Source organism: Schistosoma mansoni, chromosome 1, assembly GCF_000237925.1.
Source record: "Schistosoma mansoni strain Puerto Rico chromosome 1, complete genome".
NCBI classification, from domain to species: Eukaryota; Metazoa; Platyhelminthes; class Trematoda; order Strigeidida; family Schistosomatidae; genus Schistosoma; species Schistosoma mansoni.
The window spans coordinates 8177643-8204370 of NC_031495.1; the positions used below are offsets into that span (position 1 = coordinate 8177643).

The 26728-nt window shown below is 34.6% G+C and overlaps 1 protein-coding gene across 1 annotated transcript in view; it reads left to right on the forward strand.

Moving 5' to 3' along the window:
• Smp_123960 (hypothetical protein) overlaps nucleotides 1–26728 on the forward strand; it is a gene marked incomplete at its 5' end in the record, with an annotated part of 132128 nt that overhangs the window by 32589 nt on the left and 72811 nt on the right. Inside the window, 2 exons of the mRNA XM_018793141.1 lie at nucleotides 14643–15089; nucleotides 25947–26045. Of these exons, the coding sequence (XP_018647684.1) occupies nucleotides 14643–15089; nucleotides 25947–26045 (546 nt within the window). The remainder of the gene's footprint in view (nucleotides 1–14642; nucleotides 15090–25946; nucleotides 26046–26728) is intronic.

The window sequence follows — 26728 nt, forward strand, 5'->3', positions numbered from 1 at the left end:
CTTATTAAATTGAATAGCTTCTAATGAATACAAATTCCTTGATTAAACTTTTTATCTAATAACTTAAATCACTTTATCACTTCTCTTTACATCTTAACACTTTAATCAATGAAGATCAATAATTATATTCTAGATATTAGTGAACTAAGGGTTACTCCTTTTTATAAACTTTGAAACTATACTATAGATACTAAATTCACTTACTGTCAATATAATATTTAATTAAATCATCTCTCTATCATTCATTCTTTATGACTACTTACTATTATTCTATATAGTGAAATGAGTAAACTTTGTCAAAATTGTATAGTAACTAATCTATGTTATTATTATCATCTTTTATAACTGACTATTTCTATTCTCATTTGTACTATGTGTCTTTTGTTTATTACTTAACAAATTTCTCTTATATCTCATTGTTAAGAAGTGAGTTTTATTTATTTTATTTGAACACATAAATATCGGTAAAAGGGGGCACCAGATATATATGTGCCACACAAAAGGTTGTCATTTCATTTAATTGTGTGAGGGGTATGATACTGCCCGGGTGCCCAAATTGAAGCAGGTGGTTTTATTAAGGGGTCACACTCCAAACCTTCGACCTAAAGATCTGATCCATAAGGCAGTGGAGCATCGTGAGGAGATGCAGTCCCATGGTAGCCGGTGACCAATAATTGATTCATACGCCATTTGTTACTTCAGGATCCTGGAGCCCATGTGCAGTATTCGTTTGGAATGAGGGTTTTCCAACTCCCTATGTGGACTTGCAGTGTCCACCAACCCGGTTGAAGCGCTGGACATTCGCTCTTCGTCTCAATTTCGTATACAATATCCCTACCACGAGGAGGCAGTGAGTAGAACTGCCCTGACAGCAGCTGTATACCCGAAGCCATGTAAGAGCATTTCAGGAGAGCGGGATCTCCCCACTCTCAGCCGTACCAGGGCGTTTGGGGACTGTAAAGCATATAATATAAAATTAAAATATGAGTGTGACAAAAGCACCTCTAATCTTTATTTGTCTTTTACCAGAAGCATTATGTACTGCTAGTTCAATTGTATAAGTCTTATTAACTAATAATGTATAATACTTAATAAGCAAAGATGGATAGTGGCTAACAGTGGAATCCAGGACGAGCGTTTCGTCCTATTTGGGACTCGTCAGCTGGATGTTCCTGCATTTCAGAGTTGATGTTCACTCTGGAACTCGAACCCAGTACTGTTCGCTTCAAACGCCATCGCGTTATCCACTTAGCTACTGAGTTCTGATAGCCACTTGCTTGTGCAATGGGGTGAAGTTTAAATTCATTGGGAAGATTCAAACAAACAATACCAAGTGAATAATACTTAATGTTTAATTATTAATTTCTTGGTTGAATAACTCTCTGTTTGTTTTTTTCTTTTAACTTAAATTTGAATCGATACCGATTGTAGTGATGGTGATAGAAGAAAGAAAACTACTTAGTGAACACTCCCAACTTCTTTTATAGTTTTAAAATATCATATTATATATATGACTAGTTGAATTTTATGTGTTTTCCTAGCGTCCATATATTTGTCTTTGTTCAGTTTCACCCATAAATATATATGTGAAAAAAACTGGTAGCGTTAATTCATTTAGCACGTAAAAAGGTCATTCATAATCCATAGTTGGATGAAATTATCCATATTGTTTTCATTAGTCATTAAGTGTTTTACTATCATTTCCTCACTCATTTAATGGGTAAATACTATTCAGTGGGATGTAATTCTCATTCACTAATTTATTCAAAGTTTCTGAAGTTATCTATCACTGTCTGGTTTAGTCATGTTCAGTGTAAATGAGGACCATATGCTGGATGAAAAACACAATTATAATAATTGTTAAGGATTTAGATAAAATCTGGCGAGACTATAATTTATGGACGAGCTAATCAGAAGCGTCTGAGGGGTTTCAAGGTCACGGCGCCAATTTCAGTGCCTGATGGTCATGTACGATCGGTTTACAGAGAATTTTAGAGAAGACTTGACAATTAAGCGGCTAAAAAAATGAGACTATTAAGAAGTTCCTTTATTTGTGATTGTGGTAATTAAGTGACTTGTAGACGTTGTGCAGACTACCGTGATGTTGTCCTTCGATGTAATATATGTTGAAGGAAGACGTTTGCTAGAATAGGAACCTTTATCACTCGATTCAGATTGAGAATAAGGCATATTATAACAATAGCCGCAAACTGTATGATAAAAGCAGCAGTAACATTGACTGAAAAAATCGCAGATGTTACTGAAACTTCGGCTGTTCAGTGGTATGAGTGTTGTGGGGACATATCCGTATTAAAAATGATAAACTTACACAACCGGAATACACACAAACAATAATGAAGCTATGTGGTCGAGGCTGAGAGGGTTTTTGTGAAATTATCATGGCTCCAGAGATCAACTATTATGGAGCCATATGGATGAGTTCCTCTACCTTATGCATTACGATTTAAGAACCTCTGAGCGTTTTTCTAACCTTGACGAGTTTTTGGACCATATAAAAGGATGTATCCACTTTAATTATTTGGTTTTGTATAATATATTTTTACTCTGTGCTGACTGTTCGCTGATTGGCTAATATTTCTCAGGGTCACTTAAGATTCGCTCAAAGGTCGTCCATAAATTATAGTCTCGCCCAAAACCTGTAATGAAAGTTATACAATAGTGTGCTGCATTCGTCCACTAAATTACCGGAAAGCACTACGACGACACACTTAGTGAACGATTAAAACATCCGGAATAATCTCTCAACCGTATAGCCTGTTATATAAGATAAAGATTTTGACAAATCAATAAATGAACATTGAAGAATATAAAATAAGAAATCCAAATAATTCAGTTGACTAAAACTATTACGATTATCACCGTCATTATCTTATAGATTAAATAATATACCTATGGTTTTATTGATTACCACATTATGGGTACTGTATAGTGTGCTTGTTTAAACATGCTGTTGTTTCCTTTTTCTTGTTTATTTAATTTTATATCCTGCTTATTCACGCTTTTTGTATGTTTTAGATCAGGAATGAATGTTTGCGTCCTGTTTTTAGTATGTTTTCATTCTAGTCTTGTTCTTCTATTTACATCGTAATCATTGCTTGGTTATTAATCCCTGTAAAGTTGTACAACTTAAATGACTGATACCTACTGAATTTTTATTTCTTTTCTTCTCCGGTCAGTTAGACAAACGGAATGTAGAAACTGGCACATGTGCGTATATCAGTTCAATTTGTCATACCCCATTAACACAGCAAGATGAAATCGTCAGCGTAAATTTTAGAGTGACAGAGGTAGAAACAGTATTGGTGATAGTTGAAATGATTAAGCATCGAAGATACAATTCAAGGAAACAGTAATTAGTGAAGTAGTGAAAATTTCTGAAGAACTTCTAAAGTTAGGATCCAAGGGAAGACATAAGGTAAATGCATCTGGACCATTAAGAACTATTTTGAGCTGTGTCAATGAAAATCCTTTACGATTGGTTACAATAACTAGATCGTCTGTACCTGTCTACACTGCTCAGTCTGATAGTCAGTTGTTCCTGACACATATTCTTCCCTTTTTCCTCTATTCGAACGTTGAACTGCTAAATTTAGATGATAACTGTGTTGAAAGGATGATAGTTTATTCTGGTTATTGATTACCCATGTAATTGATAAAAAATGTACAAGACAAAACGAACAGTTATTACTAATGAGTATCAACATTTAGGACTGGTTGTTTGCGTCAAAGATACTCATTTTTTCCTAGTATGGGACTGACTTATCAGCAAGTTAAATCTCTCCCGATTTCGGGGGATCAAACTTAGGACCTACAGGTCTCACGGTGAGTACTAAACCGGTAAAATATTGAGCCCGTATGTATATCACTTAATGTCAGTTCAGTGGTTTAGGGCTTTAATACTAGCTGCAAGACCTGTAGGTCCTGGGTTCGATCATCGGTTGGGTCATGGATCCACACTACCGAGAAAGTTCCCAGTGGTTTTCTAATTAAGGTCAGCCTGTGGTGTTAACTATGAAGTCCATAATCCTCACAACAGTTTCTAAAACGAATTCAAAATTATGTTTGTGAAAAGTTTGTTAAACAAATATTACAAAAAGAACAATGGATGAGTTTCAAAAAAGAAGATTTCTAGTTGTTAGTACAAAACTCCAGTATAAAATAAATGATGATAGTAATTTTAAGTTATTCAGTTTAACAGACAAAATAGAATTCAAGTTGACTGTAGTCGAGTTTTTTAACTACAACTAACTGAACTAGATGTAACCGAGATTCGTTACCATTAATGTAAACAGTAGGAAGTGGTCCGACCATTTCAGGTTATTCATTCATTTTTAATATAATTGTGTAGTATAATAAATTGGTAATTTGGTAAAAGTGTAATATATCACCAATCGACGTTGAGGTCATTACCCATTTAACATGCACCGTGACCTTGATAAAGCTTTCATTTTCACCATTGGCTCAGCGGTAGAGCATAACGTTATCGTAAGTTAAGTTGGAAACAATTCACTTAAACTTCGATCATTGATAATTGATTTATATATATATAGTCGAAGAGTTGTTAATAATACAATTAGTACAGGGGGTTAGTGTTTTTACCATTGAAATCACGAAGTGATCTTAGTTAGACCACAATTGAAAACCTGGGAGCATTGGCCAGCCGTTTCGTCCCAGTATGGAACTCCTAAGCAGTGCTTGTCCACAACCACACAACTGGGAACTGAACTCAAGAATTTTGGTCTCGTATGCGAACAGTTAACCTCTAGACCACCCAGCTGGCATCTAATGGTAGTAGTGTCTCTAATTTTAATCAATCCATGACCTTGTACAACCCCTACCTGTGGGAGTTAACTGGGTTCTATGGCTGCGTGAGGTGTCGTGGATAAACACTGCTGAGTTCTATAATTAAAAAAAACGGCGATCCAGTGCTACCAGGTTTTCAACGGTGGTCTAAGATCAGTTCATAATTTCAACAGTGAAAATAATGAAACTGATAAAATATTTTCTAAAAAGTTCTATGTTAATAATACGTGTATAATCATGGAGAGAATATTACAATCAAACAACAAAAGGAGAGAAGAGACAGTAAGAAAAAATGTTGTTTAGCAAAACATCTGTATGTTACTTAAATACTGATCAAGAAAATAAAACGGTTATTAAGTCACTTACGAATGTCTTTATTAGTTTACATGTGCTTGTGGAAGCAAGTACTCAGAAAGGAATGAAAGAAGACCATGTACACAAGGTTTTCTGAACATATTCCTCGAAAACTGTGTTTGAAAGAAAGTAAGGTATTCATAAGTGCTATCACTAAACCTTTAAAGGTTAGCGAACGCAACGTGAATATCGCAAGGATGTTTAAAATAATTAACAAGCAGCAAACATCACTTTGTTGAGGCCATTAGCATCAAGCACTTTCTACTTGACCTCTGTATACAGAAAGAATGTGTGGTAAACCTCACATTGGCATGGTAAGATGGTTATATAACTTCGACGTTCGTCAATTGCATGATCGCTTTATGATACGTCATATTATATACTTACGCTTGTTACCTCTCGTGGAGCATAGGCACCCGATCATCAATCTCCAAACTATTCTGTTCTGGGCTCTCTTTTACAGTCATTTCTAAGTGCAGGCATGCTGCCATTGCTTTGCCAATCTGTGCCTTCACATCTGCATCTGATCCCACTTGTTTATCAATAATGCTGCTCAATATACAGCTTAAAAAGTTCTACTGATATCCATTCACGACGCTTACTTGAATTTCATGTCAACTAAGCGCCTTAATTACCACACATTTGTTAAAACTTTTTTAATTACTGTCTTTTTATCATTTGTGACTGCATTCCTTTTCTTAAAATGACTAAACCATATCAATCCTCATAAATCTTAATAGTTACATTGAATATGTTGTTTCCCCTTCTAATTTCTTATATCTTCTCGAACAAAACATTGATTACAGTATGCAAAATTTTGTATAATGATAGTACTAATGTAAATTTAGGCTGTTTTCAGCTGATGATAAACCTTATAAGTATATATACACATTGAATTCATTTTATTCTTGTTATATTCCGATAACAATAGTAAATGGTAACTTTGGGATCCATCTATGGACCAATATTATGCATATATTTTTTATCGTATAATTGCAAAGTAACTAAACTATTCATACCGCAGAGGCTGTTATTGGTGTTCTGGACCTAACTGGCTGGGCTAGGCAGAAAGCAGAGCTCGTACGGTTTTCGTGTGTCACTGTTCCAATCGATAATTCGCTGCTCTTTGATTGGCGGTCTTATCGCGTCATACATTAACTGGGCATCCACTCGGCCACAAGATGTATCAATTCTACAAAGCTTTCTTTATTCGTTTTGTTTAAATTCCATTATGATCAATTCTTCGACTACATATTACAGTTCTTTATTACACGACTATTATAATGTTGAACTTTTTATTAAATACAGCCTTGTTCCTACATATATATATATATGCTTTGTATGAGTGGTTATTTTTCAAATGCCAAGTGAATTATACTATGTCACTCAAGCTGATATTTCATTGATCTCTTTTTTGGTTAAAATTTGCTATAATTCCTATATATTGAGATTACTTAATTTGAGGTATAAAGTATGATAATATGGACGAAATTAAAACAACCGCGATGAATTTCCAGTTAGGTCTTAGCCAATTAGAAAGCAGTTTTTATAGATGGATAATTTATGGAAAATAAAAAGGATGTTGCAAAGTGTAAACAGATTTTACAAATGGTGGAGAAGATTTGTAGCTCGGGTGGATGATTTTGATGGAGTTTTGGTCTCTGAGCTGGATGGTTTGGCCGTGGAGCTTTCATCGTCCTTCTGAACGACATCATCAGCACAAACGTCAAGTAGAAATGAAGTGTTTGAATTTCTCCCACTTGTGGTTCACAGCTCGTCCTGTGCACCCTGATGTTGATACAACCAAAACAAAGAAATAAACAATGACAGATTTAAGGTCAACAAGAACCAATCAACATCGAGGTGCACAGGACAAGCTGTGAACCACATGTGGAGAAATTCAAACACTTCACTTCTACCCGAAGTTTGTGCTGATGATGTCGTTCAGAAGGACAATGAAAGCTCCACGACCAAACCATCCAGCTCAGAGAACAAAACTCCATCAAGATTTTACAAAATTAATAGGTTTGTTAATGTCTTTTATAGGTTACTCTGTCGGTTAGTTAGAAAAACGACTTAAAAACTTGTCTTCTCAAAACTTTAAAAGGGATCTACATAGACTTTTAAGAGTCCCTATATTGTTCTTAGCTAGTGTTGGGTAGTTAGCGTTAAGGTTAGGGGGTTTCGGGTTACAGTTTTATCACAAACAGACATCAGATATAGTGTTAAACTGCTCTGTAACCTTATGGATGAATAAATTTCGCTCAAAAATATAAAAGATGCTATCTAACTAGTTCATCCGTAAAATTTAGTGCCACCTGGTTTGGGTTTGTTTCAGGATTAAGGATTTAGAAGATAGCCTCTGAAAAGATAGAATTATGCACTTAATACATTTAGCATTATAATGTTCACTCCATGGTTTCATAAAACCGCATTCTGCGACCATTTTAAATGTTTTGAGCAGTATCCAAACGCATTCCTTTGGATCACTATAAATGATACTTGAATTTCGCTCAGAAACCTAAAAATCTCATTCTCGATTGTGATTGGCTTGTCCCTAAAGTATACATATATCAAAATCAACTCTTAATTCTCTTCACTTTCATTTCGGTGACAACACATACAACTTGAGTGGATTGGCTAGAGATTGATCAATTGAAGTTTTTAATATTAACAAAGGTAAAATATGGCCTCTTACAAATAAAAGTCATATTCATTGTACAAGTTAGTGGCGATCCGGTCTTAGTACCTTAGTGAATATTGTCCCGATATCTGAAGCAAAAGGTACTACATTCGAATCTCAGAATGAATATCAACAGTGGAATACAGGTATATCTGTTCAATAAGTCCCAAATATGGCAAAAATACCCATTTCAAATTTAACTGGTTGTCACTATCTAGCGTTTGTTGATATTTTGCATCCAATCAACTAATATTGATAATTTTAATTCAATTTATCCATACACCACTTGAAGCCGGTTTGAACAGCCTATTATTATTTTCATTAATATTGTAACTAGTGTAAACTTCATGGTGTTAGGTAGATTTTCACACAGATTTTTTTCCATTATTATAGGTTTCTATTGAATATAAATTCACATTTATCTTAACAATAGGTATCTTTCTCACGAATCATTGCTAACATCAAAAACTTGTTGGGAAACTTACTTGTACATTATAGTTGGTTTACTAAAAGTATTAAGCGTCTAAAACGATTAAGCTAAGGAGGTTTTGTTCTTTTTATTTTGACCATAAAAATTAGTTGTTCCAACTATACCCCTAACAGTTATATGTCGCTTTACGATTTTTCTATGCTGTTTATCTTTACCGTATTTGTTTGTCTAAATACGTCACATTTCTGATCTACACTGTACACAAATAACAGAATATTTGTGGGGTGTTTAGGTAAAATTTAGGGATATGTAAATCAATATGATTATTGTTTATAAACAAATGCGGTAAATGACTGTCTCGGATAATTTAAGAAATGGTATTAAGTGCATAGAAATCACGGCCTACTCTCTGTTAATCTTCGGTTGTGATAAGTGGTTTGTTAATGTGGGAACCATGCATGTAGATATTGTTAGAAGCGTCTTTGGAGTATTGGATGCATTCGGTTAGACAATTAAACTATTCAATTTCGGCGACAACTTGTGTGGTGCTTTATTCGAAGGATTAAGATATCACTTAGAACCGGCGAACAGAACAAAAGTCACTAAGACAACAACGGTACAGACTAAGCTCCACACTGAACCATTGTAGTTTCTCGTTAAGAATTAATTAGACGTTGGTATTTATTTGCAATACCACTAAGAGTCAGTTTGGGGTCCTAGTCCAATTAATACAGTCGCCATGTCCTAATGTCACTAAACTTTTGTGATTGTAGACTAGATACGAGGGTGAGTGCTTTAAACTGACCTTCAGTCAATGAATTCAGCCAGGAGTGTTCACATTCGCGGTTAATGATGCTCAGATGCATAAGGAAATCAACGTCTTCGTTCTTAATTAGCTTTGAACATTGATAACTTGTACTGACTAATGAGAAATTATCTCAAAACTGTTGGCTTAATGGTTTGACAGTGTCAGAAAATGAGCGGTCACGTAAGTTCTGTGGCAAAATCAAATTTCAGTATCTATCTAACTTATTTGGACCCGATTTCGGAAGTAGCGACCGAACCTTCCAAGCATCTTCTTGATTGACGAAATCAAATTTAAATAAATCGTCAGAACGCTGAAACCACATGTCAAAATTAACATTAGCATCTAGATTGCAGTGAAATTCGGCAATACTGTTTGTAATACCATCAATTGACAGTGCAGTAGTAGGAATAAGTGTGGTATGTTGGCGTAATTTTCGTATCTGCCAACATCCAGCGATAATTCTACTTTCTGAGGATCCATGGTTGCATCAGCTTCGTGGTTGCTGCTACGTTTGAAGGGATTACTATATCGCATAGAACCGGCAAACAGAACTAAAGGCAGCAACACAACAACAGGACAAGCTAAACTATTCCACTGCGCCTCAGCCCTGCTAACTAGGGGGAGAGGACCAGGCTCATCCGAGCGCAGTGTATATCCCACAAGCAGTTGGAAGCACGAACCAACAAGCACTCAACTCATGCTCATATATACGTTACGGAGATGTATTTGGAAAACGTCACAAAGTAGCGTACTAAGGTAGAAAACGAATCAATAACATTTAAGGTCCTACCGATTGGGAGCTACAAACTGAAGATAAAAGTGGGCGCTTTTGACGCGAAAATGAGAAGTTCAAATTTCCATAATAAAATTACGAAAATGAGACGTTTATCACGTGATTTCTAGAGATCCATTAAGTAGGTGATCTGGTATAATAATAATAATCATGGACTAATTGAGATAACTTAGGTACTTATGGTATAACCCAAGCTACTGTGTGGATATATTCTATTTCTATGTTTTCCAAAAGTGTCTCACCTCAAAATGAGGAGCGTGAGAGTTCTTATTTTTGCCTACCATTCTATTTAGCATCTGTAATTGACTTTCTCTCGACCTTGCAATTGTGATCAATGACAAGTCTATAGATTGTATGCATAACTTTAATTGGACTATGCTATCTCATCTCTGTGTACAACTGTCAGATATATAATTTCGGTTGCGACCGACCAAGTACATTAATCAGTCATTCAAGAATAACTAATGTTACTTTTTCTAGTAGCAGATCCAATCACCTTAATTTCGAGACCAGAGATTCAAATGATTGTATTCTATGTAGATTGGGAGATTGTCGGGATAGTTTGCAAAATCTCATTATTCGACTAATTAAGAAAGAACTTTTATAAGTATTCATGTTTAAACTTTGATTATTGATTAGTGAAACTGTAATTTCTCAGAATCAATGGTTTTATCACTGTGATATTGGTTACATTACTTTCTATAACTAACAAGGTAATTTAAGACAGTTATAGATTACAATGAAAATGCATATTGACCATATATACGATCATTTGATTAGCCTGTCTATTTTGTCGGCAGTTATCTAGTTTTTAACGACTAATTAGTAAGGCTAAGCGGTTTTTTTTATGAAGGACTGTCCTAATTGAAATATCTAACATTGATTAACATTCCAATCATACATGCTTTCTTTCAATCTAAATAATCATTTGTGCACGCTAAAAACAACTAAGTATTTTAAATAAATTATTTACAGTAGATTGTTTGGAAACTATTTTGTTCAAAGTTCTTTTGGCATGGACCTCATGCTCCGATTGTAACTGACGTTCATAAGACTATGCAACTAAGTGTATGGTTGTAAGTTTAAGCTTATATATATACAACAGACGGATAAGTTTAAACTCATGTTAACTTAATCCGGTTATTTATTTACTCTGAAGAAGTGGCTTACATTAAGTCACGAAACGTCAGAAATACATTTTTTCTACTCATTGGGCTATAACGAAAACAATGTATTTATTATTAACTCTCTGCATAGTTATCAATTTACTTGAAACTGCCAAGTCCAACCTTGATATTGATACCTATAAAATACTAAATTAAAATTATACATAAGCCAAATGTGGCTATCATCAAGGGAGACTGTAAGTACTTGACTGATAACAAGTTAAGGAGAACAAATCTCATAACCATAGTTAATGGGTTAATTGAAAACTTACGATAAATGGGATACACATATAAGTAAACTAATTACTCACTAGGAGTTATAAAGCAAAATAATAATTAATCATAATTCTGAAATCCACTTTCAACTTCCACAGTATTCGTTCTGTTATCATTCTAGAAGCTTTGTTCTGTTCTTGTGGATGTGCATTTTCACTATTTTTTTTAGGTCAATCTATAACCATGATAGGGAAGATTACATGTCAATTTATCTGTTGATTCCAAATTTAATTTAACCCTAAGTTGGAACACTTTCCAATTCATATTGCTTACTTACGCTCGTTACCCGTCGTGGGGGAGCATAGGCCGCTCACTAGCATTCTCTATCGAACTCTGTCCTGGGCAATCCTTTACAGTTCTCTCTCGTTGCTATTCATCCTTTTCATGTCTGCTTTGAATTCTCGGCGAAGTGTGTTTCTTGGTCTTCTTCTTTTCTTTCTCCCTTCAGGATTCCAAGTTAGTGCTTGCTTCGTGATGCAGTTTGATGTGTATGTCCTATCCACTTCCAACGTCTTCTAATTTCCTCTTCAGTTGGAAGCTGATTCGTTCTCTCCCACAGTAGGTTGTTGCTTATGGTATCCGACCAATGGACATTGATTATCTTGCGTAGACAAGTCTTATTATTGTCTATAATTTTATATTTATATTGACATAGAGAGTAACATATCTTGCAATTTAACGGCTAACGTATTTTCGTGAATGTGATAGAGATATCCATTTTGTTAAAAGTAATACTTCCGGTAGTTGGTGCAGTTCAATTTTTACCCGATGTTAGGATAAACCTTGGATGTTACATCATTTGGTCGAAGTGATAATGTTAGTTTGTAAAATACATTATTTCTAATAGCTTTTTAAGACGGAGTATTTATTTTTAAGGCATTTTTCATATATAGTCAAACGATTCTGTTTTCATTTCTTGGATTGGCTTTATGATGATGTGTTAACTTGGTACAAACTCTTTACTAGTGTGTATATTTACATGTTTGATTACGACTTATCTTTATAAATCCTTTGATTAATTAAGAAACTGTGTAGTTAGTTTCCAACGTCATTATTTCATTCTGTTAAATTCCTTACTCATTAAAAATTCCTGTGATGTTCACATCAAAAACATCTTGGTGAAGTTATCACATTGTACCAGTCATTTGTACAGTAATTTAACAGTAGATTTGTAAAACTTATCCAGCGATTAAATTCAATAAGTAACCTCAGTCACTGAATGGAATGTTTGACCATAAATTCTAGTAATTTTTCAGCAAGCGGCTTGTGTTTAGTGATAGAATTTCGTAAAGATCCCTCGAAGTTAACATTTTGTCTAAGCATATTGGTGTTGATTAGTCTCTTTAACTAACATTAAGGGGTTATGGAGATTGTTGAATCCCATTGAAATTCTGAACTGATATAAGTTATACCACTGTTGGAAACCTGGAAATTCTGGATCGCCGTTTCGTCTTAGTGTGGGACTCCTTTTGCACATAGGAATCAAACTCAGGACTTTTGATATTGCTCAACAGTGGTCTAACTTAGATCTATTTATGATTTCAATGGTCATGATCTTGAAGTTAAATAAGTTGATTCTGTTAGATAGTTAGTTAATATGTCGTAAAAAAGATAAAATTCGTATGATTTATTAGGTAGACAAGTAAAATACACAGTTTACGTTACTCAGGTTGAATGAATTAACCACCGGTTGTCTAATATACCTTGGATAACTTTCTCTCTGATCAGCACATTTATGATCTCACCAGTTATTATGTTAATGTGTCTAATAGAGTTACTCTAAATACAACTTATATTATTGTAAACTGTAGTTAATCCTAATTTTGAACAAAAAGTATCTAAATGCTCGTAGAATATTAGTGATCCGCGAGATGATAGTAATCGATGGTTAGAGACCTTGAATGACATGGCTCAAAATCGTTTGCAATGGCGAAGGTGCATTCGCTGTTTGTGTTCTCCCAAATTATAATCTGAATTCTTCATGTCCCTTTCTTTTTTCTCTCTTCAAATTTATTTCACTGGATTATACTCCTTCAATAACATCTTCGAACCGTAATCTTTCGGATTACTGCTCATACTCTTACTACTTCTACCACTATGGGATTTGAATCGACAACTGCATCTCTGTGTTGATGTGGTATGGCAACTCGAACTGATGTACGTACGTACGAAGTTCTACATTGTGACTGACTGACTGAGAATATTAATGATAATGACAACAGTGCTACCAGCAACGGTAATAAACGTTATAATGATATAGTATCTAAAATATTTGGAAATCAATAAACTTTATTTGTCTGTTTATCAATCATCATTATTATAATTGTTGTTTAAACTCAAGTGCTACATTTATGAATGAAGCTAGTTAGTCATAAGCTGATATTAACTGAAGAAAATAAAATTTATATTGTGCAAAATCTCTACTGTAACCACTTTAGTGAATAGTTATTACGTATGATCACTGGCATTGTGATAGATCTTATGACACTCTTAGATGAGATGGTGTTTAACTACTTCAGCAGTGAGTCAGTTATCCACCAGTAGTATGGAATAATCATCTCTTTTCACTAACTCAAGTACGATTTTATATTTTCATAGAAAGAATAATAATTACTTGAAATTTCCATGTTTGATTTCATATGATGACGTTAGAATAGGAACTCTTGAAGAGTTGCAAACTAAATTGAAATAGTTAATTTTTGTATTGGTTATTTGAATCTTCTCCATTGATTTTTAAGACTGAAATTGATCGTTCTCTTATTGGCATATATGCATTCTATGCGGATTGCCTCGATATTGTCCTAGATTACAAGCATTATAGGCAGAGACTGATAGTGGCTAGTAGTGGAATCCGGGACGAGCGTTTCATCCTATTTAGGACTCGTCAGTTGGATGTGCCTACATCACAGAGTTGATGTTCATTCCTGGAATCATAATAGAAATAGCCATTCAATCTTCAATTTTACAAATACTGTATTTGGTATTATTGTATTATGAAATGAAATCTTGAATTGTAGAGAATTTCTACAAAAAGTATCTTAATTAGCATAAAATTTCTTATCGAAATGGTTTGAATAATTTTTTCTGGTTAGCGTTTTTTAGCGAGTTGGTTTTCTACGGGATGGGGTCGCTAACTCCATGCCCAAACCTCCTCCTTTACCCGGGCTTGGAACTGGCAGTAGCCCTCGGAGGAGCTACAGGCGGAGTTTATCAAAATGGTACACAAGTTAATATCTATCTTTATTTATTTATTTATTGGTTATTATGCTTAGTATTCATTATTGTTATCAATATTGTTTATCTTTCAGTGTTCAGAAGATGATCAAGAGGATTTATCTAGTCTAATGGATATATCAGCTGGGATTTTGCGTCTTTTAGATGTAGATACTACTAATAATAAGAATGAAAATAAAAAATATCATCAAGATAGTACAGTGAATCTTTCAACTTATAAAAAATGTGATATTGCTTTGCATACTTTAACACATCTACAAGATGCCTGGATAGCAGCCCCAGTACTAATCGAAGTGTTGAATACATTAAATATTGATCAGTCAAATGATGATGTAACAAATAATTCTAAAGAATTTTATGAAACAGTTCAACTTTATTTAACACGTATTCAGTCTGCATTGAATATACAAAGGCATGAATTAAAAACATTAATATCAAATGATTTATGCTTAAATATGGACAAGCCTGAAATATCATTTTCAAAAGAAAATACAGTTGAAAATTTTGAATATTTATGTGGAGTAAGTGTATATGTTTTAGAATATTTTATTGATATGTAAGTTAGTAGTGCTCGGAAGCAGTCGACAGGATACCCTGAACTAAAGTTTCGTTCTATTCAGCAGTGCTCGTCAGCAAGATGTACCTCCCAATCTTAAAGGAACTGATACTCTTTGGTCGGTTTGAGCCTAAGACATTCAGTTTTCAGGCTTCTCTGCTGACTATTTGCAACCATAGTAACATCTCAATATAGTGCACGCGATGTAGAGTCATATAAATTAGTGGCCACACTGCAACTTGATCGATAGAATTTGATCAATACTAAGAAAGAATCAACATATATGGCATTGGCTATTACTAAGTCAAATGGATATATCTCCATTTGAGAGTTGATGTTCACTTCTGGCACATTCAGCTAACAAGTCCCGAATAGAACAAATCGCCTATTCTGAATTCCATAGCTACCTGCATACCATTTATTCTTCATTAACTTGTGTCATAACTGGTTATATGGAGGCAATGTGCACAGATGTACATATGCCAATTAAAATCGATCAAAATTCATTCAAAGTATTATCAACAGGATAACATAAACCATTAAAACTTATATTATTAAACGTTTGAAAATTAATAACGTCTACAATCTTTATATATTCATACTGTAGTTATGCAGTTTACTCGATGTTGTAATTTTGATAGCTATTACAAAAAGTTTTTAGGTAACTTCACAATACCTTAGTTTATCATTGGAATTTGTCTCTACGTTAACCACTAATCAGTGTTTTGTATTATTGTGGACCATACCTTTGTAATTTGTAGCCAGTGTATTCCTAATATCGATTTTAAGAAGTTCATCTTAATAAGATCCTTTAAAAAAATCTTTATTCACATATGCGTGAACCAGAAAAAGTATCTTAGATCGTAACCTCGTATGCAAAACAGTCTGTAGTTATGATTCCATGTTTTGTGAGTTTACTTGAACAGTTTTTGTCATTATATTAGACAATCATTCAATGTAATGCTTTTGGAATTATTAAGGTACTTTTCATAGAAATGAGATATTTTCAGGTCTTGAAAAATTATTCCTAATAAGTGAAAATCATATTAACTGGACAGCTGGTTTAATGCTCATTGGATTTTTAGGTGGAGTTTACAATTCAATGATCTCATTTAGAGCACCACTGAATACCAGGGGATATTTAACAGCTGTTTCATCCAGGTATGTAGCTTCTTAGGAGTGTACATTTATTGCTCCACAAGATCTCATCAAAACTATCAACATGAGGTCACTAGTAACTTCACGATATGTTCCTGAGGTTTTATTAGAATCATGTGATTGGTGGGTTTTAAACGTGTCGGTAACAGTTGTCGCTAATGATATTAGACGGATACCAAACTCTATTGTGAATTGACTGTAGTTGAAAAGTCGTACTGTTAGATTCCAACTCAGTATTTTATATGTTAAGTGATTACCCGGGGACCCGAAGTCACTTGCGGGGTTGATGGTGTGCATTACTGAGGACCATTAAGAACTATTTTTAGCTGTATCAATCAAAGTCCGTTACGATTGGTTACGATAATCACGTAGACCACAACTAGTTAGTCTACACCTACCTACATGGCTCAGTTTAACAGTCAACATTTTCATAGACTGATGCTATGTCTTGGTTTAACCACTCTTAGCTTTCTTTTAATCTACTCCTAAATCAACTATCATCGTGTGTCGAGATAGTAGATGGATGGGCGTACTTAATGATACACTTCCAAACTACTTCAGTAGACAAGAATTCAGGACCTTAGTATTCAATTTCCCATCTTTATTTTGTACTCTTCTTCCAACTTCAAAACTGCTAACTCAATGGGCGCAAAATATATGAGCAATGGCTTGAAAACTAATATCTTTGCACTTTAACCAATAGTTCTTTTAATTATAACTTCAGTTGAAACTATCTTCTAAATACTTGTCCAGGAATATTTAACTCCTGCAGTCTGAAATCAGTCGGAGTTGTTCCAGTTTGTTGTTAGTTATTTTGATTTTCTTACCTTCGATCAAACAGTTCCTTTCATTTTTCTTTCCAATCGCAATTTCTTTTATGTCGTTTTCCGGTATCAGATGGTAAAAAATGTAATTGTATATATATAATGATGTGTAATGGTGATGAGTTAGACTTTAGATTACAGTCTATTGATCTAAAAATCAGTTAGTTTTTTGTATTAGTATTTTTGGCTGCCACCTCCATATGTGATTTTTTCGGTTTAAAAAATTACCAACTCAAACAGTGCGAAATCAATAGTCATCAAAGTTTACTAATAATTTTTTTGGTAAGGAACAATCATTTTACTCGTCGGGATTGTTATAACTAACAGTTGTTAAGTTTTATCTTTACATTAGATTCGTAATAAATAGTAATCGATCTGTTTAGTTTCATTATTTATTTAAACACATAAATATTGGTACAAGGAAGCACCAGATACATATGCGCCGTACAAATCTCATTCGATTTGTGTGAGGGCTGTGAAACTACCCATGTGCCCAAACTGAAGCAGGTGGTTTTCTTAGAGGGCCACATCCCGAGCCTTCGACCTAAAGGTCTGATCCATAAGGCAGTGGAGCATCGTGAGGAGATGCAATCCCATGGTAGCCGGTGACCAACGATTGATTCATATGCCATTTGTTCCTTCAGGATACTGGAGCCAGCCCATGTGCAGTATTGGTTTGGAATGGGGGTTTTCCAACTTCCCTAGATGGACTTTCCGTGTCCACCAACCCGTTTAAAGTGCCGGACATTCGCCTTTTGTCCTCTCAATTTCGTAAACAACAGTAGTGGCACGAGAAGGCAGTGAGTAGGACTTCCTTGACAGAGGCTATATACGTGAGGTCATGTGAGAGCATTTCGAGAAAGAGGGCAGACTCTCCCTATTCTCGGTCGTTCCAGGGCATTTGGGGACGTTTAGTTTCATAAACATCTTATTGTATTTTTGGTTGAGGAAATAAGTTAGGAAGCTATAGTTCTCATGGATTGACATCAATAGATAGTCGGTAGTAAATATTAAACATCTGAATGGGTGTCTTTTTTCTCAACTCAACAAAAATAAGAATCACATATTTTATCTTCTATAAAAATCACATTTTTTCTGACCTACACTGAGGTGGAAATGAGTTACTAGCTTTTCACCATCATTTGTAAGAATAAGGAAATATTACTTTTGTTTCTCAATGAGATTTTGTCCTACAAGTCCATGGGAGTGCGCAGTATTAAGAAGTTTAAAATCTAGATGAAACAACTGTCAAATACTACTTAGTTTTCATTGGTTGTTTACCTGTTGCCAAGATTTTCATAATCCACTAAAACTACTCATCCAAACAACTGCACAATCTACCTGATTACAGTTTGATGTATTATGGTTAGTGTTTTAATCTTTGAATTTGAACAGTTTGTGTACTAAACGCTCAATCATAGATAAGAAATTGAGGGCACCATTAAGTTCAATGATGACTAATAATTTAGTAAACTTAAAAGAAGCAACTTAATAAAATTGAAACAATGCATTTTTTTATAGCTTAAAACAATTATTTCCCTTTTTTTATTCCCTGAAGAAGTGGCTTACACTGAGTCACGAAACGTCAGGAAATCTAATTTTTCTACTCATTGGGATATTACAAATATATTAATTTATTTATAACAATCTACCCAATGCTTAATTTATTCAAAATTATTTCCCTTATTTTTCCCGTATTATTCTGATTCATTTACTTGAATAACTGACTGACCTCTTTAACAGTAGCCTACTAATTTATCAAGTGGTGACATGTATTCTCCCGTTTTTTCAGTCAAGATGGCTTTACTCACTAGTATTTGGTTTTATAGTATGATCGGTTATTGTAGGTTGCTGTGTACAAGTTTTTGTTTACTGTCATGTTGGCGAGACTGTAATTATGGGAGAAGTATTCAGATTTAGGATAAAAGGTCTTGAATTTTGGTTAAATAACGTTTTGGCATTATAGTTAATGTCCGTTCGTGATGAAAACCCTAAATCTAATTCCTAACCCTAACCATCAGTTTTGTCAATTTCAGTAGTAACTGAGAATATATCTCAAATACTTTTTTAATGAACTGTTCAATACAGGATTCGCTAACTAGATTGTTACTTTTCAATCACTGATTACCAGTATCTAAAAAGTATTTTTATTCCAATCAACTAAACAGATCTAGATCATTACTTATTTCAATCGTCACTTCAAAATACTTACACTGTTCAACCAAGAAATATATGTGACTTCATTGCTAGAAACTGGGAAATTTCGCTTATGAATAGTTATTCATGAATTTTAAAAATAAAATAAATCCACTCGAATAATTCAGTTGTAATATCTCTGGCTTTTATAATAAATGGTTTGGGTTTGTATCTTACTAGGTGATGAGTTAGTAGCCTCAGGGATTTAAATACGCTTAACTGATGAGTACTAACTAACATGTGACCAACCAAGGCTAGCATAGTTTCCTACTATTTATCTTGTATCGAAACGACTATCAAAGAATTGTAAAATGATCTGGATAGTTGTTCAGACAAAATTAATTGTCAGGAAAATCACTTGCATATGATCCAACTTGATCACTTAGTGATATCAAATTATGGATTGAAAATCATGATGAACTTTGAAAGTTTATTGACATAAGTTCTCAAAGGGACTAGTTATCTAGATAAGTTGGTTTATCCATATCATTTGGATCAGGTGCTAAAGCAAAGACTTTTTTATATAAAAATGTTAGTTAAGTTGTACTATATGTTGGGTAGGTGTACATGTTGTATTCTCGTTGGTTATTTAACATATCCTAAATGAAATAACTGTCATAATTCTGTACTAAGTTTTTTGTACATCGAAATAGGAAACAATAGATATATGATAATTAACTGATCAATTTGTTTACAAGTAGTTGACTGTTTATCATGTCTTGACCACGTGAACATTTTTCATCGCTAGGGCTATCGATTTTGTAAACAATGCATTATCACGTGCTTCAAGGTTGAATTAATGCTCTCCTAGTGTGTCCTTATTCAAGATCAATGCAATCACGACGATAAACCTAGTTATACTTTGTTTATTTCCTAGATTTAATAAAGCCCTGATTGTTGTAGTTAACAGACACATATCTTAGATTACCGACATATAAGCGCCTTTATAATGTTTTGCTTACATTAGGAAATCATGTGTACACTGTTTGTCTTTTGAATTAAGAGAGTTTACACGCGTTTGTTGTACGCGCTATATGTAACACACTGCGCTGTAAGAAGAGATAAAAAGCCATACTTCAAACAAAGAAAAATTATTCATTTGTTTAGATTATTGAATAATGAACGCGGCGTTTTGTACGATTTTCCCTCTTTTCATAAAAAAAATATTTTTAATAAAATAAAGTCGATAAATGTAGCCGAATAATTTAAATTCCTTTGTGTTGTGATTTTTCTTTCAGGATGCTTCCCATTTTAGAACAAGTCTATTAATTATGTATCAAAACAGATTTATGCAATTTTTGTTACGTTTACAGAAAGTTATTGATTGGGGCTGGAGATAGATTAAACAAAGCACTAGAGTGAAGAAAATTTTTAGGATTATTCAAAAATAGTTGAATTTATGAATGGATCTAAGCTAGATCACAATTAAAAACCTGGAAGCACTGTAAGGCCGTTTCGTCCCAGTATGGGGTTCCCCAGCAGTGTGAACACACTGCCCCGACACTTAACCTCTAGACCACTGAGCCAGCACTCAACAGTGTGAATGTCTACCTTCCATCACTCGCGAGACCGGTGGCTCTGGGCTCGAGTCCAGAGTTCGAGGCCGTGGATGCGCACTGTTGAGGACTTACATACTAAGACGAAACGGCCTTACAGTGCTTCCAGGTTTTCAATTGTGGTCTAGCTTGGATTCATTCATGAATTCAACTATTTTTTCCACAAATCCCCATTCGAAATGTTGGTTATTTATCAGATAAGTATGTATATTGAGAACTGTATTAAAACAAGTTGATTCCAGATATAGTAAAATAACATCATCAACTATGTCGTCCTAACTACAAAAATTTAATTCAAAGGGTAAGATGAGTAAAACGTAATAAAGGATAGGCAAAATTAAGTTCAAGACCGAAGGCGTACTGCTCACAATACGAACATCTTGTAAGGTTCCCCATCGGTAACCGACATTTCAAATGATATTGCATTCCCAGAATTAAGAAGCTGTCAAACCTACATGTATCATTCCTCTGTCCCATGTATTTTTGATGTTCATTATAAGATTTCACAAAACCGGAAACCATATAACAAACGCAGCTTTTCATGCAAAGGTTGTACATGACTCATTTCAAGCAGTTGGCACATGTGCTCTTAAATTTTACCCTCACATCAATGAGACTATTAGTTCGTCAGAAAAGAGTCGTTTTACAGACTAGATAATCATATAGTATAAATCCATCGCATATATCTGGGAACACGAGAATCCATTGTTTTCTTTCCATCCTATATTTAAATTGTGTACTATACAAGTCATCGTTAATATATTTTCCTAGTATATAATAATATATTTTCATAAAGACATGTTTTCGTTATCTATCCACATAATCATTGTGAAATGTTTATCGTGTCATGGTGGAGAAGATTTGTAGCTCAGGTGGATCATTTTGGTGGAGTTTTGTTCTCTGAGCTAGGTAGTTTGGTCAGAGAACAAAACTCCATCAAAAAAGTTTATCATGTCATTTCATTGTAGTTATCTATGATTATCTCTCATGAAATTTATGATTTCTATCTTTTTTCGATATTATTTATTCTAGCTTGTCGTCGACGGTTCACTTACTGATGAATTGGAGTCGGAAAAAAAATTATTTCTTGTGAGTTCTTTCCTTATGATTTATTCATTTCATTGGATTATTTTGAACATTGATAAAATTATACTAACTTCCACTTTCGTATAGGGAAGTTTATTTTTAACTACATTTTAATAAGTTTTTCTAAGATTGGTTTATTTGTAATTTTTTTTGTCCTATTGTAATGAGTTGACTATTCACTAAGTAATAACCAATCTCATGCATACTTATTACGGTTAACTGAATTCAGCTCAGTGGTATAGAGGTTAAACGTTCTCGAGTGAGATTGAAAGTGACCTGAGAGTGTGACTGCAGTGCCCAAGGGACAACTGCTTGAGGTCGGTCACACACGACCTTTTCGTGGTTAGTTTTTGTGTTAGCTCCGTAATTGTTGGGACCTTACCGCCGGAGACGGATATCCGTGGGATAAGGCGAGGTGTGCATTTTTAGGGTCGACCTTTTCTAACCCCACCCCTCCTTGTGGGAAGGCAGCATCGCTGTTATGCTGGTTTTCTGAAGGAAACACCTTACTGTCTTCACACCTTTGCACAGTCAGCAGTACGACTTCGTCTTCGGACCTTGGGTTTGCTGCTTTTAGTCTTACCGCTCTTCAACCGACCTGCCTGGCATGGTAGGACCTTGAGGAACAATTAATCCAGCCAGTATAGCTCGATTGGTTCATCACGATAGGCAAGCCCGACGACCACGTCAAAGTTGCAGCAACGGTTGGGGGGGTCACCAGTCCTTTTAAAATTATACACCATCTTAATGGATCTGAACTTATATTAGACCTTCAGCTATCTTAGTTGTGTTTTAGTGGGTGGTTGATCAATAAACTAATTACTGAAATATCAATTTTGAAATTTTTAGCGAAAAAAAATATCCATCTTAATAATGTTTAGCACATTCTGAGTATACAATAGACTCTTCATAAATGCTTTTTTATTACGTAAATATGTACAAGATTATTGAGTTGTACCATTAAACAATGAAAAATTCTTAAATATTCATATGAGAATTTGTACAACTTCTTACCATTCAAAGAAAGTTTCAATGAGTTTAACAAATAAGACCATAACGCTAAGGCTAACATAAACTAAACATTTTTCAACTATCTACCAGATATTAAAAATTAATTCACCAGATACGATCAGAATCCGATTCGTTTTTAACTACATAAGAGATGGTCATAAGAATTTCTAAAGTAAGACTGTACATCGAAAAGAAATGAATTGATCGATTTTTTCTACCTTGCTCTACCTCTGGTTCAAAAATTCATTCAGGATTCCTGTATTACAAGGCTACTCAATACTCGTGGTCTACACATATATTGTTCCTTTCCACATTTCAAATTGAATTTGATTTAATTACTTTCATTCTGATACGTTTATAAACGTTTATTTAACCCACATTTGCATTTCTCCTATCACTTAATCTCTCAGCAAATATTTTTTTGTGGGAATTAATCCAAATTATTACCTCTACTTCCAAGTGAAGTGATTAACTTCGAGATAAATTTCACAAGTTTCCAACAATAAGTCGTGACCAATGAAGCTTATATATGTCAACATTTAGTCGGTCAATCATTTTTAATGACGTTGGATGATTATTAAACCATATCTCTGGAAGATTGAAGTTTGAAATATGGACTGTTAAATTTCAGTACAATGGGTTTAATATAAATCGCTTTCAGCGTGGTCTGAAGGTCTTGTGTTCTATCCTGTGTGTAAGTTGGGAGTGCACACTTCTATTGAAGAACTATTGAAATATAGGGGACTTATCTAGACTTCTCTGAAGTATGGAACTACAACCATAAATGAGATGATATCTAACACGAATGATGGATATTTAGCAAATGAAGTATTTACTGTATGGTTCTCAGATTTTACTAAAAGATTCTGTAGTTTTATATTTTGATACATTTTCTTGTCCTAGCCTGTGTTATCGTTCACAACATAACCATTCAATATAATTCAGTTTAAAATAGACGTTTGAGTATCATTTTTTATTTTATTTTATTTAACCACATAAATATTGGTACAAAGGGGCACCAGATATATATGCACCACACAAATCTCATTTGATTTGTGTGAGGGCTGTGATACTACCCAGGTGCCCAAACTGAAGCAGGCGGTTTTCTTAGGGGACCACACCCGGAGCCTTTGACCTAAAGGTCTAACCCACAAGGCAGTGGAGCATCGTAAGGAGATGCAGTCTCATGGTAGCCGGTGACCAACAGTTGATTCATACGCCATTTGTTCCTTCAGGATACTGGAGCTCATGTGCACCATTGGTTTGGAATCAGGGTTTTCCAACTCCCCTAGGTGAACTTTCCGTGTCCATCAACCCGGTTAGTGCGTCGGACATTCGCTTTTTGTCCTCTCAATTTCGTGAACAGCACCCACGCCACGAGAAGGCAGGGGTGGTAGCCGGTGACCAACGATTGATTCAACATACCAAATCAATTCTACAATTCGTGTTTGGCGTAAAGTTTTTAATGAGCTCTTGACTATTCTAGAACACTTCTTATTGTTAATAAATAGTATCTTCGTCTTTTTTTACAATTTAACTGTTTAGGAATCAATTTATTCAGCTCAATGGTCTCATTAAATCCAATCTTAATTACATTTTGTTTCAAAATTGGTTTATGTCAGACCACCTAATGTACTGAAATATACATTTATATATATTTGATACAAATATTTCAATCATTTATTCTTTCTATTCATATGTTTAATGTTTTAAGATGTATAGTATTAAATTGATTTGAATATTGAATTTTAATAGAGTAGTATTGCTCTGTATAAAACTTCAGTACTATTGAAGTATCAATAGATGATTATAAATTTCAGAAAACAAATAAAGAAACATACGTCATATAATGAAGTTGACGAATTTTGAAATAGAATATCACTTTATCCATTAGTGTATATTCACTTTTTCTCTAGTTTGAGATAAGAATTTCGTTAGTCATGAGGATAAGAATAACGGTCAGTCAGGTACAACGTAGGACCAGGCACATATATACATCGGTCCAAGTTGCCACACCTCGTTAGCACAACAAGATGAACACCGGATTCATAGAAGTAAGTAATTCAATGGTAGTAAAAAGACAAGATGAATTTAAGGATGTGATACAGAGGAAAGGAACTGGTTAGTAGAAAGAAAGGTATAAAGTAATTCTAACCTCATGGTCTAAGGGAAGACAAAGAGTGTATACACCTACACCATTGTGATAGATTCCGAGTCATGTCACTCAGAGTCTCCAACCATTGGTTACGGTAGTCACATGGACCATAATCAAGTAGTCTATATCTACCTACATCTCTCGGACCACAAGTTAGTGACTTCATGGACTGATGCCACGTTTTGGTTTGGCCACCCCTAACTCTCTTCCAACCATCCCCAACACTAGTCAGCATTGCACGTCGTGGTAATCGGTGTTCAGGCATACGTAACACGTGGTCCATCCATCTCAGTCGATGAAGATTTATAACCTCACCAACTGATTTACCATCATTCTCTAATACCCTGCGTTTAACCTCACTATTATTTGCCCGATAATCCCAGCAGATGCTGTCATTATTTCTAAGACGTCTGTGATCAAATACTAGTAACTTACAAGTATCCTCTCTCTCTAATGGCCAAGTTTCGTAGCTGTAAAATAAAACAGAACGAACTGTTGTGCAATATACTGGTCTTTTAATTGATAGACGAATGTCTCAGCGCCGTAGGTGGCGTAAGTTGGCAAAAGTCAAACGAGCCTTTTGAATCCGTATTGAGATTTCGTCAGACACCAACCCGTTAGGGCTGATCAGACTTTCAAGATAAGTGAAGTTGTCGACGCGTTCGACTACTTCGCTCCCTATCCTTAGTTCAAGTGTTGACGCGTGCAAGTCCTGAAGCAACAACTTGCATTCAACAATTCTCAACACAAACTTTATCATAATTACATCGTTCGACCAAATAATCACGATTACTTTGTCTCTTTAATAAGTCGTATTTTTTTCCTTTTGTCTTTAGTCAATCCAATATAACTCAAATGAATTATTTGAAAAAATTCTTCAATCGTTAGAACAAGTCCCCCTTCCCCTGGTTGATTTATGGAAACAATGTAAAAAGGTATGATTGCGTCTAGTTTGTTATTGTTTGTTTTTATTTGCTCTTAATTTCAAATCTAGTGAAATTCAACAATCTCCACAACCCCATACTCAAAATTATCATGTGCACATTTGTGACTAATTTTGAGAAAAAATTTCCACAGTTCTAGTGGAAGCCGTGACCACTGGAGCTAATCCATGTCTGATGTGAGTCAGTTAACCTACCGAAGACAACGGTTGATAGTCACCCAACGTCGTGGATTGATTGAGGTCAGACATTAGCACAGTTGGGTCCCTGCTCAATGGTTTAGAGTTTAGGCGTTAGGTCTTGAGTTTGATTCCGGGTGACGGGAACGCTGTTACGCACTTTTGAGGAGTTCCATACTATGACGAAACGGCCGTTCACTGCTTCCAGGTTTTCAATGGTAGTATTACTTATATCGACCCATAATTTCAATACAATCCTAGAGGTTAAAGGTTATTTCGTTCTAAAGTTGCCATCTAATATATTTGTGAACACGTGTTGTTATGTAGTTTAGTGTTCTATGTTTTTAGAGTTTATCAATGTTCATCAGCCGTTCATTTATTATTACTTTTTATTGTCATAGAATTGTCTTGATTAAGTAGTGTATCAACAGAAATCGTACTGATATCATAGTGAGATACCGTTAAGCTACATCAATCCATGTATCAACTTTATTATTG